The sequence below is a fragment of the Asterias amurensis genome, chromosome 12 (assembly GCF_032118995.1).
Source record: "Asterias amurensis chromosome 12, ASM3211899v1".
Taxonomy (NCBI): Eukaryota; Metazoa; Echinodermata; class Asteroidea; order Forcipulatida; family Asteriidae; genus Asterias; species Asterias amurensis.
Window position 1 is genome coordinate 18,205,661 of NC_092659.1, and position 20,521 is coordinate 18,226,181.

The 20,521-nt window shown below is 39.6% G+C and overlaps 2 protein-coding genes across 2 annotated transcripts; both read left to right on the forward strand.

Annotated features, from left to right (window-relative positions):
- The first annotated feature begins 347 nt into the window (after positions 1-347).
- On the forward strand, positions 348-11,535 carry LOC139945502 (uncharacterized). The gene is made up of 9 exons (XM_071942870.1): positions 348-489; positions 2,909-4,774; positions 5,224-5,470; positions 6,258-6,403; positions 6,813-6,977; positions 7,123-7,455; positions 8,087-8,326; positions 9,028-9,177; positions 9,440-11,535. Exons 2-9 carry the CDS (start codon positions 2,933-2,935, stop codon positions 9,650-9,652), a joined length of 3,336 nt encoding a protein of 1,111 aa, XP_071798971.1. The 5' UTR covers positions 348-489; positions 2,909-2,932; the 3' UTR covers positions 9,653-11,535.
- Positions 11,536-12,315: 780 nt separating this feature from the next.
- Positions 12,316-20,125, forward strand: LOC139945147 (tripartite motif-containing protein 2-like). Its single transcript, XM_071942426.1, has 5 exons — positions 12,316-12,392; positions 14,875-16,346; positions 16,631-17,425; positions 18,145-18,287; positions 18,857-20,125. Exons 2-5 carry the CDS (start codon positions 15,477-15,479, stop codon positions 19,272-19,274), a joined length of 2,226 nt encoding a protein of 741 aa, XP_071798527.1. The 5' UTR covers positions 12,316-12,392; positions 14,875-15,476; the 3' UTR covers positions 19,275-20,125.
- Positions 20,126-20,521: the final 396 nt, after the last annotated feature.

Genomic DNA, 20,521 nt, shown 5'->3' on the forward strand with positions numbered 1-20,521 from the left:
CAATTTCAGCCCATGTTAAGGTTTCGTAATGGGGGAGAGAACCACAGGACAACATTTCCCATGGACACCGGTTTTAAGCGGCAAGTCTAAGACCTCGTGGCCCCACTCTGTTAATATTCCCTTACTTAATGTCATTATAAAACATTTATTGATACGAACAAATAATGATTTTAAACATCATTGTAGTCAAGGTGATAATATGGTGTTCAGTAGCGCTCACTGAGTATCGATACTAGATAGCCGACGAAGTGTAGTCTACAAAATCGATTCTAAATCCGGGATTCCCCCTTGGATTGCAATACTTGTTTGTTGTTGCGGTGCATTTCACAATTTCGTCATGGTTATTGCGTGGGTGCGTGTGTTAAGCATTTCCTACGTCCATTGTGTAGTTCTGTTTTTAAAAATCCGGAACAGGGACACAAGGCTCGGATTTTCTAACAAAGACGAGAAGTGTTCCGCTTAAGGACGCCGGATCTGAACCGAACACAGGTAAACTGCAATAGGACTGATGTGTTTATAGTAAAGTTAACGATTTTCCAGGCCTATTAACTCACCACTTGGTATAAAGGCACTGGACACGTTTGGTAACTTTCAAAGACCAGTATTCTTATCTTAACAATATACAAATAAAATAACAAATCTGTGAAAATTTGGGCTCAATATTGGTCATCGAAGTTGCAAGGGGATACTGAAAGACAAAACCGCTTTAATGCATTACTTTGTGTGCTTACAGATGCATAATAAAAGACTTCCATCAGCTGATAAAGTCTTTTATAATTTTGAGAAATACCTCTTTCTAAAAAACTACGTTACTTCAGAGGGAGCTGTTTCTCACAATATTTTATACTATCAACAGCTCTCCATTGCTCGTTTAACAAGTACGTTTTTCGTAACAATTATTTCGAGTAATTACCAAAAGAATTGGGTGCCTTTAACCATAAGCATAAACTCGACTTGTTGGCCATGGAATGAAGCTTACGCATCGTCACCATTAGACTTGTGTACGCGTCGTTAAGTATCTGTTGCGTCTGATCTCGCAACTATCTCGCGAGACTGCTACTCTGCGCGAGTCTGCTGCATATCTCACGATTACTGCTCTTAAAATGATAGCAATTGTCATAGCAACAGTCTCGCAAAGAGCAGCAGTCTCGCGAGATGTTAAGAGAGAGCCGTATTGATATCACCGCGACGGGCATTTAACGACTCGTCCACAAGTCTACGGCAGGAACGCAAAATAACTCAAAGGGTATGTTTGCTGTCTGGCAGGTTTGATCTGACGGGACCTTTGCGATTCTAACTCCATTGGATGTGGACATAGTGTGTCAGTGTGTAAGGGATTGTCGTAAAGTATCAACAAAAATTTCTTTCTTTCTCTCGGCTGGTTGGGGATCGATAGACCTCTACGTGCTTTGTGCTTTTTTGGGTGGTGTTTGGGGAGGCTCTCTGCTATCATTGTCCTCGGGCCCAGTTGGTTGGCATGAATCTGTGAGGGTGCACTCTGTGCCAATTTTATTTTTTATTTTATTTTTTTCTGAGGGTTTTTAGTCCATTCTATGTTTTTTTTTTATTTTCAATTGTTGTCCGTTCCTCTTATCGCTGCGGTGTTATGTTGTGGGTGTAGTTTTTTGTTTTCAATAGTCTGGTTTTGCTTGTGTTTTAATGATTTCTATTGTGTGATTCTAAAATGTTTCAGTGCAATCACCTTTTTATATTGTATAATTATATTTTTATCGTTGGCAGGTGTCTGGTTTTACACATCTTTTGATGACAGTTTTATACTTTTGTTTTAACCTTGACAGCCTCTGTACAACTTGTAACTATTGTGTATGTCTAAAGATTTAAAATAAAAATAAATAAATAAATATATCAATTTATCTTGTGATAAGTTTTATCTGATTATATTAATCTGTTAAATGATTACATACATAACTGGTTCACTGTTCAAGTAATTTACTGATGACGAATCAGAGTCAATAAATGTTTTTAAAACAAAAGTAAAAATACATTTTCATGCAAATTACCGATTAATAATCGAAAAACAAAAACGAAACTGGGCAAAGGTCAGCGTACACGCGTCACCAGCCGTTTCTAGTGTTACACCTACCTTTACGTGTATTGTTTTACGTGACATGTTGCACAAACTAGACTGGTGCTCAACTTTTGTAAATATTATAATTATGGAGAGGTGAGGATCCAGTCTGGATACCCAACCAGCAGAAATCATGTGTGAACAACCAACTATAAATTCAACCAAGCCTATACACAAAACTGCATCTCTCAGTCCAACGAAGCTACTTTGTTTCGGGTGGATCGCTTTTTCATCATATATTGACAATTGTTGTGATATAAGATTTATTGCTGCTTAAGGCAGCAAGATGGGCTAGAAAATAGAAAGGTTCGACGAGCCATGGGTCCGTTTTGGGCAAAGGTTTCGTAATGTTTCTTTCTTTTTAACTGTACCCAGTTATACCTTGTTTTGAAGTCTGACAATAATATGCACTGAAATTCAGACAATGCTCTCAAGAAAATAATATTTAACCTTAACACCTTTCAAATCATGTCATTGCATTTCAACAGTGCCCTCTCGTGACAAAGTGGTTTTGTTTGTTCTTTTTTACATGTTACATGAGTCTACAAACAAAACAATCAATTTTTCATATTGTTTTAATTTGTGATGGGGAGTTCTTTGATTGGCCAGCATATTGGCCAATATCGATTGCTGGTAATTAATGAGGTTAAACAATAAATATTACGACTTCGAATTCCGGTTTAATCGATGGGTCCTCATGGCTGAATGTGATGGTGATGTAAGCAAACAGGAAAACTTAAAAAGTTCGGATTCGGACACAGTTAATTGGTGTGAACACAATGAACTATATGATTAATTTTGTGTTTATGTTTTTCTCAGAAAACTTACTAAATTTCGAAGGAAATGGATTCCTCCTGGGAAACCAGAGAATGTCATTTCACTTGGAACCTCGAGAAAGACAAAAGAGTGTACAAATACGAAGATAAAATACTGCGTAAAGTAGAGAACAACTTGGAAGAAACACAATTCCTCAAGATCGAGAATCTTCTATTTAAGGCGTGTCTTCAGTCATGGGTCAAAGATCAGAGTGTCATCAACGCACTTGCTTCTCTTGACGGAGCGAACCGGGAAATTGAACTTCTAAGAAACAAAGATGTATACAAAGGTTACAAGAGCGTCGAACTCCTAAATCGCATATGGATTGAACACAAAATTTTACCCAGCAACAAGATTTTGCCTAAGTTACATGAAGAACTAGAAGCCATACAGTTAGAGAAGAAAGATTTGCGGGTCGTTGGTGCAATCAGAGCAGCGGCCCTCATGCGACTCGGTCCTGTTATGTTTGACACTAACTTAGCACTGTTCAAGGCAGCCCACCAAGCGTTCCCTTCAAATCCAAACTTTCTCTTTGGGGTTGCACTCCTGACAGGGCAGAAGGTGGGATTCGAAAGACCAATCCCCTCCAGTTACGAAAGTTTGGACCCATTGTTAAAAAACATGATGGACGAAGAGAAGGAATGTTGGGAAAAACTAATTGCCCGGAAACCTGATCACCAAGGTTACCACTATGCTAAGTCAATGCTTGGATTGAACTTGTCTCGGCGAGACGGATCAGATGACATAAATAAGGCAAGTGAGCTGCTAAACGAAGCTTATGACGAAGCTCCACAATTACAAGAAGTTTGCAGAAATCTTATCCGAATGTTAAAGAAAACAGATCTTGATCGGTCTATTTCTATACTGGAGACCGCCATTGCTTATCAGCACGATCGAACCGAAAACCATCACCAACTTGCCATATGCTGCATTGACAAGGCAAAACAAGAAAAGCAAAACAAGCGCGAAACACCAGATAAAGAAAAGAAAAAGGGACATCAGGAAGAAGCCGTCAAATGGACCAAAAAGGCACTTGAAGAACTAAACAAATGTCTAAAGTTGGATGGTTCACATTTCTATGCTTTACTGAAAAAGGCACAACAAGTGAGAATCTTAGACGGACTATCTGATGAGAGCCCAGAAGATTGCTATATAAATATGATGCCACTGTCGCAGGAGTTCATGCCAATGAAGAAGATTAAACTTTACAACAGCTTTGCTTCATACCTATACTATAACAAAACAAAGTCGACGCCCAAATTCACTGCGTTGGAAATGTCACAGTTAGTTATGGACACATGTACTGATGAATCTTTTGAATATCAAAACGATATCACAGGTAAATGGGAAATAAGGACACAGGTAACCAGTTATAAAAGAATGGCATATAAAACACTGAAGAAGCAGTATAAGTATAACAAAAATCATCTGAAGCTTGGAATTCTATTCTACCAGAACTTTGAGTTCGATAAAGCCATCGACATGTTGGCCACAGTGGACCAAACAAACGCCGAAGTGCCGTACTACCTTGCAAAGTCATACCTAAAAATGGGTCAAGAGAAAACTGTTGGCAATCAAGCAAAACCTGCAGAAGCAGCTGAGGATTTCACAAGGGCTCGAGAGAATGTGGAGTTGACACGAGAGTCGAGACTGGAACCACAAAAGGTTCGAGAAGTACTAGCAGACATAGCTCTGACAATCGCACACAATGAACTTCAGGCCAACGCAAATGACATTCAACTGGAAGACAGGTGTGTGACGTCATATCGCGAGGCAGTCAGATGTGGAAGCCTGGTCGCCGTTTTGGAGCTGATGAAGCTGGTTGAGAAGGGCCTCATCAAAATCACCTCGAGTTCAAACTTCATCCAGGTGAGTCTGTTAAACTGTTCATTTAAATTGTTTGGATTGCATGCATGAACTATACTGTTCATTGTTTAAGCAAAACCAGTTGTCACAATGGTAACTCAGCTTTGTAACATTTCTACCATTCTATCTGGCGGTCGTCCGTAAGTTAAAGGTGGTTAATTTAAAAAGCAGTGCCACAGATGAATTAACATTCGTTGACGACGTATACAATTATTTGAAAACAAGTACAGAGCAGAGACAAAATCAGCATTGCAAGCCTATAGCCGAGGCACTTTGATATCAGGGTGTTCAAGTTCCGACAAATAAGTATTCCCAAAGGTTTGCTGTTATAAACTTATCTTCAAAACAAAAAGCATGAAGCTAAAGAAATTGACAGATTCTAACAGCCTTTAATTCAGTCGAGACAAATGTTGTAAGTTGGGTTTTGGTTTTTAACTTATTGCAAATGCTAGATGCTGGCAGAAATAGAGGTGTGTTGTTCACAGTCCCAATCTGATATCCTACACGGTGAATCTAAGCCCCAGACGTTCGAAGGAGGCCTGAGATCCAAGGAAACTAATATCGAACCTTGCATGCTGAGGAATCGCACAAAGATCAAAGAAAATATCAAGGGAATCCTGTCAAAGGAAACGTTTTTCTGGGAGTCAAGGGAGGCACTTTTCAACGTGGAGGTACAGTTACTCATGGAAAGGTTTAAAGGTAATTACGCTACAAGAAAAACAAATCAAAGATAATTTATATTTCTGTATGTCAAGTTTTGCATATTCTACATTTTGATAACAGTACCAAAATATGTGCCCATAAAATATTTCGAACTGAAGTATTCTCACATTTTGATTTCTTTTCTCACAAACTCACATCTTTCGCGAGGGGTCACTCTCACATATTTTGATTTGTTTCTCTCTAAAACTCACATCTTGCGCGAGGGGTCACAAGATCCTGACAAAACATAAGCTTTACAGACTCTTTTTGGGGCAAAATATTAGTTGGGTGTCGTGACTGAGAGCAGTATTGTGTAGCAGACTCATGCGGTAGGTGACCAAGTCACAGATGTTAGTTGAATTCCCACATGGGCTCAATTCACAGAGCTGAAGCAGAAAACAATATGGCATGACACTTTCTGCCTAGCAGAAATTAGCATGATACCAGTCACAAAATTTGTATGTGGCTAGCTTCACTGGTACCCTTATCATGGTAAGCATAATTGTGTTGTGCTTAGCTGTTTCATGCGCATAAGCTGCTCTTTGAATTAAGCCCTTGCTCTTTGCATGTCTGCTATATCTGCTCCCTTGTGATGGTAAAAATGGTTTATAGTGGTACCGCCGTTCACTTTTCCTAGCCGTCGGCTGGACCGATTAGATAATGGCAACAAAATACAGGTAATAACGTTTAGTGTACAACGACCGTCAAAAAAACTAGAGTTATGTTCATTACTGATGTTGAAAATTGTTGCTTTTATTTTGACAATGTTCATCATCCCATAAAGTAGCCATTAAGGATGAGGATGGACTACTCTTAGATGGGCGAGAAGAAGGTCCGTTGGAAGACGTCAGTAGGAACATGAAGAACAAGGCTGTACTTAGCTGTCGGGAGACTAGACCTCTGCTTGACCGTATCATGGAACTATTCAAGGTATTTAATTTATATCTTGCTCTTGTCTTGTTAGAAATTCTATTATAAAGGCAAAAACTCTGTTTTGTGCAAATGTTTTCTTGTTACCTGTTTGTCTTGTCACTTTGCTTGTCTAATTTGTCTGTTTGGCTGTCTTATACAGGCATTGGCTTAATATGACAGCCTCATACTGTATTTGGAAAGAAAGAAAAATAATTTGCAACATTTCATTTTCAAATAACACTGACAAAGAGCTCGTGCCACTTGTATGTTTCTGTCATTTCGAGCCGCCCAAATTAAGTCAAACTAATTCAGAAATGGATATAACACCTTTCCCGGTGTGTAAATAATCAGGAAGCACGTTTCACCGGATTCAGATTATTTTAAAAAAATAAATAGTTTTCTTTTTTTGTGTGTTTTATTGTTATAGAAAGAGGAGCTAGAAATGGAAGAAGAGCAGGGGAACTACTTCCCTCTGATACTAAAAGATGAGAAACTGACTCCAGAAACATTAAAGGGTGAACTCAAGAAAAAGCTAAAGCTACCTATCGACATGGAGACGCACTACCCAAAGATCTATGAGTGTATACTAAAGGTAATGGGGTTTTTGCGTTCACTTCTATCTTATGTCGAAAATTATGTTTACAAGTTGGATGTCAGGTCCACAGTTCTTTAGAGTTAAGGTAAAATAAACACTTGCTTTTTCTTGTGTCTTTTTTGTGCTCACAAAACGTTAACAGCTGCAGCCAAAGATCAGTCCAGAAAATACATTCATAAAGAACTTCTGTACCATCGTGAACATGACAAAACACAGCAGTGGGGACGTTCTGGACATCGAACCCAATCCAGTCAAACTGGCTCGACAGTCCATCGACAAAGTCGAAGAGATATGCAACGTCTTCTTCGACACCATGAAAGAGGCGAAGGTTTTGGGGACGAGGGTGCAAGATTTGGTATCAGCAATTAGACAAGGTGGTGGTAAAGAGGTTGAGAAAGCAGATGAACTTTTCGGAATACTGATGAAGAACGAAGACTTCGTTATCAGAATGAATAATACATGCGAGTTTCTTGGGGTGAGTTTAAAACACTCTGTTTTTTTATTTTATTTTTTTTTTTCATTATAAATAATCGTAGTTACTGCAATAGGCCTACCTTTAAATGCACAGGGGTGGATTTCACAAAGAGTTAAGATAAGTCTTATCTCGAGTTAGGACGATTTACTCGTCCTAACTTAGGACTAGCCACACGCTTTTGTTTTATCTCCTAGGACTAGTCCTCCTAACTCTTTATGAAATCTACCTCTGGACACCTTTGGTAATTGTTAAAGACCAGTATTCTCACTTGGTTTATCCCAACATTATGCATGAATTTACAAGATTTTTATTCAAGCGAAAGACTAATGACAAAAAAACCCACTCTTGCACAATTGTGCGTGCTTTCAGATGCCTAAAAGTTCTTTTGAGTGAGAAATTACCTCTCTCTCTCTCTAAAGCTACATTACTTCCGAGGGAACTGTTGGTATTACAATAAAGCTCTCTATTGCTCGCTACCAAGTACAGTTTTCATGCTAACAACAATTGTTTCAAGTGCTTTGAGTCATTGGAGGTAAGAAGTAATCCAAACATTGCAACGGTGCTGAAAAAAAAGATAATCAAAACAAACTTCTTTTGATATTGAACATTTTGCTTTGTTTTCTTGTTTCAGATGCTCGCACTGATAAATCACAGCAGAGAAAAAGCTGGTACCGATGTCGACCTAACTAGGTGGGTCGAGCTGTCCGAACGGAACAGTGGGTTTAGTCAAGAGCTCCGTAAGGGTTATCTAGAGGTCGAAGCTGCACTCTTGACCAATAATGGTGATCAAAGCTCGACGGAGGTTCTTAAGGAGTGTCACAAGACGTGCTTAGAGGCTGACAAACTCTTGAAAAAGTCACTGCAGAGTGAGGTATGTTGCTTGATATAAACTATAGTTAGAGCTGGATGTCTTTGACTGACTTTCCCCACCAGAATCTTGGAGAAGAAACCTATTATATTATCACTCTATACACTCTTCCGTGCTAGAATTTACCCGGATCCAGATATAGAGCTGGGTGTTTTTGGCTGTTTTGCCTATATTCAGATTACTTTGGCAGAAAAAACACTCCTCAACATAGTGTCACTCTTTACATTTTAACACTTTTAACACTCTTTACAATTTAACACTTTTAACACTCTTTACATTTTAACACTTTACTCTTTACACCTGTTTGTGTTAATATCCGGAAAACATGTCAAGATTACTCAGAAATGGATCAAAATGAAGCTGAATCCGAGTTAAAATCCCGTGTATTAACCATTTTCTTTGCCTGCCTGACCCCAGACGAGTCATGAACCATGGGACCCAAACACTGGGCCACTCATCACTTTCCGGTCCGCTTAACTCAAAATTGGTCAGGCTCCCTAGGACACGGGATCCGGGTCAATTGTGACCCGTTGATTTTAGAGTGATTCTTTTTAGTAAACAGAATAAGTACTGTTTTTAATGACTGTTTTTGTAAACTGTAAATTTCGGCTTTTAGCCGCTGTAATGCAGTATTTTAATAAACTTTGAATAATAGTAATACTTTATAGTTTTGACTCATAATCTTGTAATTTCTCCCTTTTCAGGAAAACCGGAACCCAACGTTTCCATTTCCAGACAATTGCCCTGGCACGAACACACCTTCTTGGAAAGGAAACGTTAAAAAGCAACTCAAAAAAGATCTTAAGTCTCAGAAAATCTCCGACGACCGCAATTTGCTTGGCATCATTTTGGAGGTAGGTTCCGGAAAAAAATCAAAGACGATTCTACAATAATTGGTACAATGCACTCCATCGACCTTTTCGCAATACTCATTGCGCAAGCGCTAACTGTTGAATGAGGTGCATGCTGGTCTAGCTCGCGATCAAATTTGAACTGGATCTCATAAGATGTCTTCTTTAACTGCAGAGAAAAGATTGTGACCTCTTTTGTTCTTTTTCTCGGGTCCATACTTCCTACGTATAGCGCACATTTTTATTTTGTTTTCTTTCTCGACAGGCACAGCCGTGTTCCAATAAGGACAACTACCATTTCATAGCAATGCGGAAGTTCCTAAATGATCGGTCAAGAGGAATCATCAATGACAAGGTATCCATCGAGAAAGGGACAAACTCCACGGAGTCTTATGGCGTCTTGGATCTCACTCGATGGTGTGTGAACCATGCTGAAAAATTAGCCTCCGAAGTGGAGGATCATTTTACTCAATCTTAAAGGAATTGTATGTGGTAATTGGAAGCGAGTTCTTAAACAAAAGGTCGCGAACATTGTTTAACTCTTATATAGCTGTAGATACCATAAAGCAAATTGTCTCTGTAATTTTCATTTCAAATGATATAATGTTGGGGATAAAAAGGGATATACTTTTCCATAACCGCAGTACTTTGAGTGAAATGTTTCTCAAAATGCCATTATATTATCTAAAAGCTGTTGTACTTCTTACTGGGTTTTATTGACATTAATTCACAGAGTCACCCAAACATATACAGACCCTTTAATAAATATGGGAAATATGAAGAGATGTTTGGATCGTGGCTTTCTGGACACAGAAAACAGTTTATTAAGTTGCAACCGTCAATTCTGTTATTTTATAACGTACAATTGTAAACTTTGCATTGTAGAATAGAACTTGTTTTTTTTGTGATCGCTTTATAGTAGAGTCTCAAGACAATGCGAAAACTCATCAGTCATAACGAAACAAACCTTCACAGAGATACTAATTCCGTCTGAAGTCGAGAAAATAGTATTTAAGTAAAAAAATCATCGATGCTTTTCTAGATTGCCACATTGAAAACTTGAAAAGCTGACGAAAAAAGAATACTTTTTACTTGACAAAACCTAACTTTATATCAAAATTGTGGTTTGACGTTCTTGAAAACATTAGCAAGTAATAAGGGATGCATTCTTGTCAGTTTAAAGCCATTGGACCGTTTCGGTACAGAAAAAAAAACTTACAGGGTTTACAGAAGGTAATGGTGAAAGACTTCTCTTTAAATATCATTCCTTGAAATGCTTTACTTTTTGAGAAAACAGTAAAACAATATCAATTCTCGATATCGAGAATTACGGACACGGCGAAACGTGTGGATACAAGGGTGGGTTTTCCCGTTATTTTCTCCCGACTCCGATGACCGATTGAGCTTTAACTTTCACAGGTTTGTTATTTTATGTAGAAGTTGTTGATACACAAAGTGTGGGCCTTGGACAATACTGTTTACCGAAAGGGTCCAATGGCTTTAAACAGCACCATTTTAAGCGATCAACCGATTACGTGCAAAACGGAGACCCAAGGGTGGTGGGCTGCCTTTTAAAATTCCACAAACCAGTAGCATTCTTTTCATACCCGTTCTGCTGACAAAGAATTCTCAAAATGTTCTTTTCTTTTCAATTGGCTAAACATTAGATAACAAAGTGCGACATTAAGATCGAATGTGCCCTCATTGGCAGAGGTTCGAACATTAACTATCTTTAGTCTGTCATTAATAATGGGCTCTGACGTCATCAATGGGATTTAGTATTATAAGAATATACTGCATGTAGTATAAATTAATCTAGTTTAAAGTTGTTTTTATAAATTCATCACTGTAACTATCTGATGTAAATACCCCCCCCCCCTTTTTCCACAGGTCCATCATCATACCTTTGATCTTGCTATTCTTAATTGACCATTGTTAGTTGCATCATGATGCAACTTGCTCTCAATCCTACCCTTTCATGTCTCCCTGCATTGTTGTCGAACAATACAATTACCGCTTTTATGGTCCAGTACCCAATCCTTTCATTCTAAACATCCCTTGTCCTCGCCACTTCAATCCTATTGGTTCATAGCCACCAATATTGTCTCTGAAATAGAAACTTGGATTGGCTGTTATTTTCCCGCTTCTTTCTGGATCCTTTCCTTAATCCCTTTCCCCCTCTCTTTTTCTATAAATGGATATGTATTTGTTTGTACTTGTTTTATGCCTCTGAAGAAGGTCCGGGTTGGATCGAAAGCTAAGGCCATCTACCCTATTCATTAAATTACTGCATTTATGATAGCTTTACTGTAAGCAAGCAATATTGTTTTTATTTTATGTAAACTTGGGTTATTTCAGAAATCACGCAAATAAAATGTGTTTACAAACAATTTCCTGGTAAAATGTAGTCCAAATATTTTAATAACTCCGTGCAAGATACCAGCGAAACAACAACAGTCGAAGACGTATCGTTTAGGGATCATTACACAAGCCTATTAATACCAGCGAAGTTTAAAGGCCTGGACACTTTTGGTAGTTACTCAAAATGATTGTTGTCAGCATAAAAACTCACTTGGTAACGAGCAATGGGGAGCTGTTGATAGTATAATACAAAACAATATTAGAAACGGCTCCCTCTGAAGTAAGAGATCATATCTTCCCCAAATAATAACAGACTTCAGGCCTAAAGCCTTTTATCAGGGATCTGAAAGCACACAAATTAAAGCAATTAGGTATTTGTTTTTGCATTATCTAGTTCAACTTCGATCGATTGAGTAACATTATTCACAATGCATAATTATTGGGATACATCAAATGAGAATACTGGTCTTTGACAGTTACCAAAAGAAGTCCGGATCAGTGCCTTTAAAGTGCAAGTTTTTATAGGAGTCGGGACTAACATGATAACATCTTACGATCAGTACTGAGACTAGTCTGCAAACGATTTCAAAAATGAAGAAGGGATGTGTTGTGGTGATTGAATGGAAATACTTAGTCTAGAGAATTTATACTTCATAAAACAGCCGTGGGGTTCTGTAGTGCAACGTGCACTGGTTTGCAGTTGGTCTCTCTGCAATGGAGGACGTGCAGCTTGAGCGTTGACGATCTTTAGTTTTTCATACACTGCGTTATCAATACGATATGAGGAGTTAAACGTGTTGGCTTGACATTAGACACACACCGATATGGCCTTCTACGGTCGCCTATGATAGCTATTGGTAAGTTTTTTGCCATATATGTTCATTGTATAGTATAGTTATAACAGCACCAGATGTTGGTATTATGAAGTTCTTGAGATGCCGTGCATTCACAGACTTTTTTAAGGTTTTATTTGCTACAAAGGAGCTCTTTGCATTCGAGTCCTGGGCCCATTTTCATAGAGCTGCTTTTAGCAGAAAGTACTGATCAACATTTCTCTGCTAAGCAGAAACGACCAGGATACTCAGTCACAAAATGTACTTGTTGCATGGTATGGCTGATGTTATATACAAGCTTCCATTGGATTTCTTTATTCTCGCTTTATCGCCTAAAACTTTGGCTTATGACGTCGTTCATATAGAAACCATGTCCGGGTCAAAGGTCAACACGAATTAAAAGAAATGGGTTTTGATAGAGTGAAAGGGACCAGGTTTAAATTGAGTAATCACTCTTAACATTAACGACAACAATAACTGATGATTGGGGAGGCCTATACAGCATCTATAACGTACAAACTTATCAGTTTATGCCCCAACATTTAAAGGCAGTGGACACTACTGGTAATAACTCAAAATAATTATTAGCATAAAACCTTACTTGGTGACGAGTAATGATGAGAGGTTGATGGTATTCAACATAGTGAGAAACAGCTCCCTCTGAAGTGCCATAGTTTTCGAGAAAGAAGTAATTTTCCACGAATTTGATTTCGAGACCTCAGATTTAGAATTTTGAGGTCTCGAAATCAACCATCTTAATGCACACAACTTCGTGTGACAAGGGTGGTTATTCTTTCGTTATTATCTCGCAACTCCGACGACCAATTGAGCTCAAATTTTCACAGGTTTGTTATTTTATGCATATGTTGAGACACGTACATATACCAAGTGGTGAGAAGACTGGTCTTTGACAATTACCAATAGCGTCCACTGTCTTTAAATCTGAGAAGCGTTACGACAGTATTGCTTCTCGGATTGCACTGTGTAATCCTATTGTGGGATAGTCTTCCTGCGTGGAAATATTCTTTTCGTTTTTTGGGTGATATCTGAATGTTTGATTGTTATGTGCATCAATATATTCTCATGATTAAAATACTCGAACGGTTCCAGCAACCAAAGGCATTATTATATTGCCTTGAATAGATCATCGCTCGAAGGTTATACATTGAACACAAAAATAACATGTATTGTTGGCAGCTCAACTTCCATTTACATTTTGCTGAAGCACCCTTTAACATTCGACATGATACAACATGTACGTCAACATGGCTCATCCCATAGCATATGCTTGTGCATAGTTTGCGTTCCGCGCAATCTTGGAATTCCTTGCTATGTCGCTGTGTGGAATATAATATCTCTATGGGTGTTTGTCGTTATACTTGGAGTATGTTTAGACGCAAACGAACTTTAGATTCAGTGTCAAGGAAAGACTGTGGCTAAGTGAAGATCAGACAGGCTGAGTTTAATTACATAAAGATATTAATGAAATAGAGAGTTATATTATGTTTGGGTATCAAATTAAAATTATAATATAAATGTTATTAATAATAATCAAAATAAAACGATAAATGAATAGAAAGTGTACATAATTGAAAATAAATGAATAAATTAATCACATTTTATGGCTAAATCATTTTCAAATTTTTACCAAACACTTGACGACAAATGAAGCTGAAACTTGTTATTTATAATATTATTAAAATATTCATTCGTTGAGTATGGGCAAACATTTGATACTGTTGATACAAAGCCTTTAATACTGTGGTGAATCAGAGTTTAATGTTACAGTTCTAAAGTTTTCAGTGCAGCTTTTTATGATGAGTCAAACCTCTGGATCGCATCAAAATACTTCACCGTTCACATCATTGCTCTTAATCTAGTTCTAGTAAAAATAGAAATGGGACAGTGCAATGAAAAACAGTTTGATATCATGCGCGAAACACATCTGAAATTCATTTTGTTGCATAAAATGCTTATAGCGAAATCCGTTGACGATTTGTTTCCCCGTCTATACACCAACACTATGGATCCAAAGTTCCCGAATTAGTTCATGGTTTAAGACTCACTGTCCTTAAAGAGACGGGACACTATTGGTAATTGTTAAATACCATGCTTCTCACTTGGTGTATCTCAACATATGCATAAAATAACAAACCTGTGAAAAGTTTAGCTTAATTGGTTGTCGAAGTTGCGAGATAATAATGAAAGAAAACAAAACAAAACACCCTTGTCACACGAAAATGTGTGCGTTCAGATGCTTGATTTCGAGACCACAAATTCTAAACTTGAGGTCTCGAAATCAAATTCGTGGAAAATTACATCTTTCTCGAAAACTACGTCACTTCTGAGGGAGCTATTTCTCACATTGTTTTATATCATCACCCTCTCCCTATTACTGATTATTAAGTAAGGTTTTATGCTAATAATTATTTTGAGTAATTACCAATAGTGTCCACTGCCTTTAATGTAATTATCCATTTTGTGTTTTTTTATTATTTTAAAATAGATGATAGTGAAATCTACTCGCCTAATGGAACTTAACTCTGTCAAGCTTCTCAAGTCTGCATCAAGTCAAACCTTTTCCCATGTTGCTCCTCATAAGTGGAATGCACTCAATATTTCAATCAGAGAATCTGACTTTGTATGCAAATTCAAGAAGTGTATCAAACAGTTTTTGAACCCAATGTAATGCGATGTGTTTTTGATGCAGTGGCACTTTATAAATGTCTTTTGTGTGTGTCACGGCCACATGTGTATGAACTCGTCAATCTGAAATGGTCACGAACGTACTTAGATGATAGTAAAATCACTAGTCAGACAGCGTATAAAATAGGGAGAAATCACTAGTCAGACAGCGCAGGGAGTGTGGTCTGTCGCCTTGATATCCGTCCACGGTTCCTAGCTAGGTTGTTTGTTAACCTGGCTCGGTGGACCCAGTGAACTCGTCAATCTGACATGGCCATGAACGTACTTAGATGATAGTGAAATCACTAGTCAGACAGCGTAGGGAGCTGTGGTCTGTCGCCTTGATATCTGTCCACGGTTCCTAGCTAGGTTATAGAGTCTGTCAACCTGGCTTGGTGGACCCAGTGAACTCATCAATCTGAAATGGCCACCAACGTACTCAGAGCTGAGGAACTAGACAGACAGTTCCTGCAATGCCCTCTATGCATTGATCGCCTAAAAGAACCCAAGGTTCTTGCCTGTCAGCATACGTTCTGCGCAAACTGTTTACAACTTTGGGTGAGCAAGAATGATGGTAAACTATCATGTCCTATTTGCCGTAAGGAATACACCATGGGGGAAGGGGGCGTGGCTTCCTTAGCAGATAACTTCTTTGTGAATGGTATCATAGATTTCATCAAACAGAAACGTCGTGTGTCGTCGAGCGCCCCCACGTGTCACGGATGTGACAATGAGGCTGCCTACCACTGCTTCGATTGCAATGAGTTCTTGTGTGTGGATTGTGCTAACGCGCACCGTAGGCTGCGCATGACGCGCAGTCACCGCCTCACCACCGTGGACGAGTACCATACTAGCGGGATGCTGGTGCGTCTGGACTCCTTAGACAAGTCGGCGAAACTGTGCACTGCACACGACGGGGAGCAGTTTGAGCTGTACTGCGAGACGTGTGATGTGCCGATTTGCTACAGATGCCGTGCGACCATCCACCGACCGCCGCGGCACAAACACCGCAAGCGGCACGAGGCGGCTGAGCAACGGCGTGGCGTCCTCACCAGCCTCGTAGAGCGAGCGAAGTGCCGCGTGGACACCTTAAGAGACAACTTGGGTGTCTTGAAGGAGACCAACAGACAACTCTTGCTCAACCGTAACCGTGCCGAGTTGCAGATCAGGGAGAGAACCGAGGGGCTGGCTGAGATTCTGGAGAGGTACGAGCAGGAAGCCGTGGATGAACTGGACCAGTGTTTCACTGCAAGGAGAGATGCACTCAACGCAGAGACAGAACTCGTCCAACAAGTAAGAATACTAGTTATTAAATATATTCATTAGGAGTGTCCAGTAACACTTCAGTAAAGATTCAGTAAAAAATTACCAGGCTATTAAACTGAGGACGACACAAGCAAAAAATAGATTAGTAGTGACGAAGAGAAATGGCTATGTTTAACCTAGTGAGACAACACACTATTGATTTATCAAATGCATTTTTGGTGTCCTTATTCGTCAACGTCAGTTGTTTGACCCCAAATGAGGGCGCTGTTTTAGCTTATAATATAGACTTGAACGTGTTCTTGCCCTGACAGGTTCTTGACAAGACGAGCAGCGTGTGTAGCGTAACAGAAAATCTACTCTCCGAAGGAAACGACACTGCACTGCTCTTCGTCAACAAAGAAACGACCAAGAAAATGAAAGACACAATCGACACCGAAATCACCTCCAAACTAGAGGAAAACGGCCACATCGGGTTTGTCAACGGACAAGTAGACATGAACAGATGTTTGGTCCTAGGTCATTTATTTTGTCACCAAGCCGTTGCATCACAGTCCGGTCTGAAATCTGAGGTGGTGCTCCCCTCTGAGGTTTTAGTGGGTGAAGACGTACGTATCTGTCTCGAGACCAAAGACGCAGCGGGTAATGCAGTGGTAGCAGGGGGCGCCGCAGTCAGTGCTAAACTGTGTTCCCCGTCTGGTGAGGTGGGGATCGCGAGAGTGAAAGACAATGAGGACGGTACCTACGATATTGTTTTCAGGTCCAACTGCAAAGGCCGACACCGCCTGTCCGTTGCCGTCTTCGGACGGCAAGTCACCGGTAGCCCGTTCGATATCGCCGTCGTCAAGACAGCGCGGAGGGTTTTGGAGTTCGGAGCTGGAGGCTGCATCACGAAGCTACGGGAGCCGTGGGGCGTGGCTGTGTCACGGAGAAATGGTGATGTCTTCGTTGCTGATACCGGAAACAATTGCATTAGGATCTTTGATCTTAACGGCAACCACAGGAAACAGTTGAACTTTCCTAACTTCCCGAGCAAGTTCGAACCTCTGGGTCTCACATTAGTTGGCGATGAGGAAAACATTCTTGTAACGGACCACATTAACAAGCAAGTATGTACAAACATTTTGTTCATAATTTTTTTCAAGCTTTTACTTTTATAAACAAAGAACTCCGATTGGGTTCGGGTTGGCGAGGTGGTATCTTTCCTCACATTCCACCTCTTGGACCCTGGTTCGAATCCCACCGGGACACTACATGTGATTGGTTTTCAGTCCATTCCTTCTCCACGATCAATGTCCCAGTCGTGACACTTGTGTCCTTATTAAAGCAAGACACTTGTTGCGTCCTTCGGGTGGGGCTAAAGCCGTAAGGGTTCCGTGTGTTGTGTAACGCACGTAAAAGAACCCAGTGCACTTATCGAAAAGAGACATTCGTCCCGGTGTTTCTAGTTTTATTGGCATCATAGTGCACCACAACACCTTGAGAACCGTTACATGGTGCCAGAATGGGATAGGTTTCATACTTCTAAAAGCACCACATACACCTTGCTGGGACAATCCTGCCGTCGATTTCACCAAACTCTTCCTAACTTAGGATTAATCTTAGGACTTAGGACGAGTTAAGTTCAAACCATAGACGTTAGGACGCATTAATAAACCCAACCTAAGTTAGGACGGGTTACTCATCCTAACTCGAGATAAGATTATTCCTAGCGTTTCGTGAAATCGGTTACTGAGCTCTTTGATGCGCACTTATGGTGCGATAAAGCGCTACAAAAAACTAGTTTAACAGAAATATGAACATCTGATTTTGTGTTTGTATGTGCCAGGTTCTTCTATGCTCGCGAGACGGACAACTTTTAAGACGTTTTGGCACTACGGAGTTACGTCGGCCTTGTGGTGTGGCAGTCAATAGTGCTGGCAATATCTTCATTGCGGACCATGGAACCCACCGAGTCCATATGTATGACAGGTACATGAAATTGTAGACAAATCAATTTTTAAACACAACTTTTATAGTGTACTTTACACATGATATGCACCATTTATTTCACATGACGTCATTGACCGCCATCTTTGGTGTTGAACTTTGGTGAAAAGTGCACGCGTGTTCGCACTGCGCACGATCTCATGAACTTGACCAATCAATTAAAAACAATCTTTAAAAACAATTTCCTTAACAAAGGATATGCGCTACAGATGAGCACGACCTCAGCCATAGCCTTTTGCATTTCATTAAATATGGCGACCAATGCAGGGGGTATATTACTGGGATGCACTTTTTGCTAAATACAACAAAGAGCGCCATCAAGCGTTTGTCTTTAAGAGAGCTTTTTTGAAAGTGCATCATGGATATTTAACCATCAGTTCAAATTCACATTAAATAGTAATGTTTGATAAAGGGATATTTTGTCAATGTAGGTACGTGTGTTTACTTGGACTTACGTGTGTTAGTTTTAATTGTTACATAAGCTATTGGTGGCGCACTATATAGTGAACCAAATCGTACAATAATGTTTAATTTCTTTTGGCAAACCACAGTGACCTCCGGTATCGTAAAGACATCGGTTGTTACGGTAAGGCCACTGGGGAGTTCCGCTGCCCCATCGCCATCGACGTGAACAGTACAGATGAAATCATCGTCTCTGACAGGGAGAATCATCGTGTGCAAATCTTCAACGCCGAGGGTGACTTCCTGGCAGCTTTCAGCTCGACGGGAGAGGGAGAGGGGCAATTGAAGTATCTCACGGGACTAACGGTCGACACTCAAGACAACATCATCGTCTGCAATGACTGGAACAACAGGGTTTTAATGTTTGACCAACAGGGATGCTTTTTACGGAGGTTGGACAGTGATGCGGACGCGCTACAGTACCCAATCGGGGTGGCCGTTACGGAACACGGCAAGGTTGTTGTTGTCGATTACGGCAACGGAGCCGTAAAGGTCTTCAAGACGTAAACGGAAGTGTCAATCTGTTGGTGACTACTTTACTTCATTCATCTGTCATTACTTTGAAAAGGCATCGGATACTTTTGTTTATTGCTCAAAATAATTGTTTTAGCATAAAACATACGAGCATGGAAGAGCTGTGTAGTATAAAACATTGTGAGTAACGGCTCCCTCTGAAGTATTGTAGTTTATACTCAAAAATTACTTTAGGGCGGACATTTGAAAGCACACAAATTTGTGCAGAAATCATGTGTTTTATTTCATTACTCTTTCGCACGATGTTAACCAGTTTTGTCCACTTTTTTCACAAGTTCAAGTTTGCTATTTTATGTTGTGATAAACTAAGAATACTAGTCTATGACAACAATTACTACCAAAGGTGTCGAGTACCTTTAAACACCATTTCGATACTTAACCGCACCAACATAACACATACGCTGATAATGTAAGGTACACAAAAACATTTGTTTTATGGAAATGAGCAGTTAGAATGAATTTAAAAAGAAACAATATTCTATTATTGTATAAAGGTATGTAGAAATCTTGTTGCAACGTCCGTACAGATGTGAATGACTTAACATTATGACTGCGGTGACGACACAATACTTACTCTGTCGTAAGAGGTTTGATGTCTATGAGTTTAAAATAGTCTTGCGATACTATCTAAGACGAGGTATATTAAAAGTATAGTAAAAACACTGTTGTTTTGTATAAGATTTGAGGCATTGCATGGTGAGGTATCAATAATATATACTTGGTTTGCGGTAACACCATGTGTATTTCTACTTGCCAGGTAGAATTTGTTCTTAGAGAACTGTCTTGCATTTATTCTACTGCCGCGGAGTAGGTAATAGGGGGTTCAGGAGACTTCTCAGTTCTGAAAAGAACTGTCCTGCTTTTAACTATTACCAGGGCGGATGGTATAGAAAATAAACTTGAACTACTACTTTAGCTTGTGTACTGCCGCGGAGTCAGTTCTGAATTGGTCTCAACGTTTCGACTAGCTTGCTCTAGTCTGTTGATTTACTTCCCACTTTCAATCATAAATCTAAACTTTGGCAGTTCACTTGGCATGGGTTTATACTAACAGTTTCCTAAACCGGTGTGAGGATATTCTTTCCACTCGAAGAATCTGTCCTCCGCCCGCATCGGCAACGTTTGTGTTAAAAGTTCGGCTCATGATATAGCGCCCTCTTTTGAATCGACTTCTTTCATGTTTAACCTAGACTGGTCATCTGACCTTCTCCGCAAGTGTA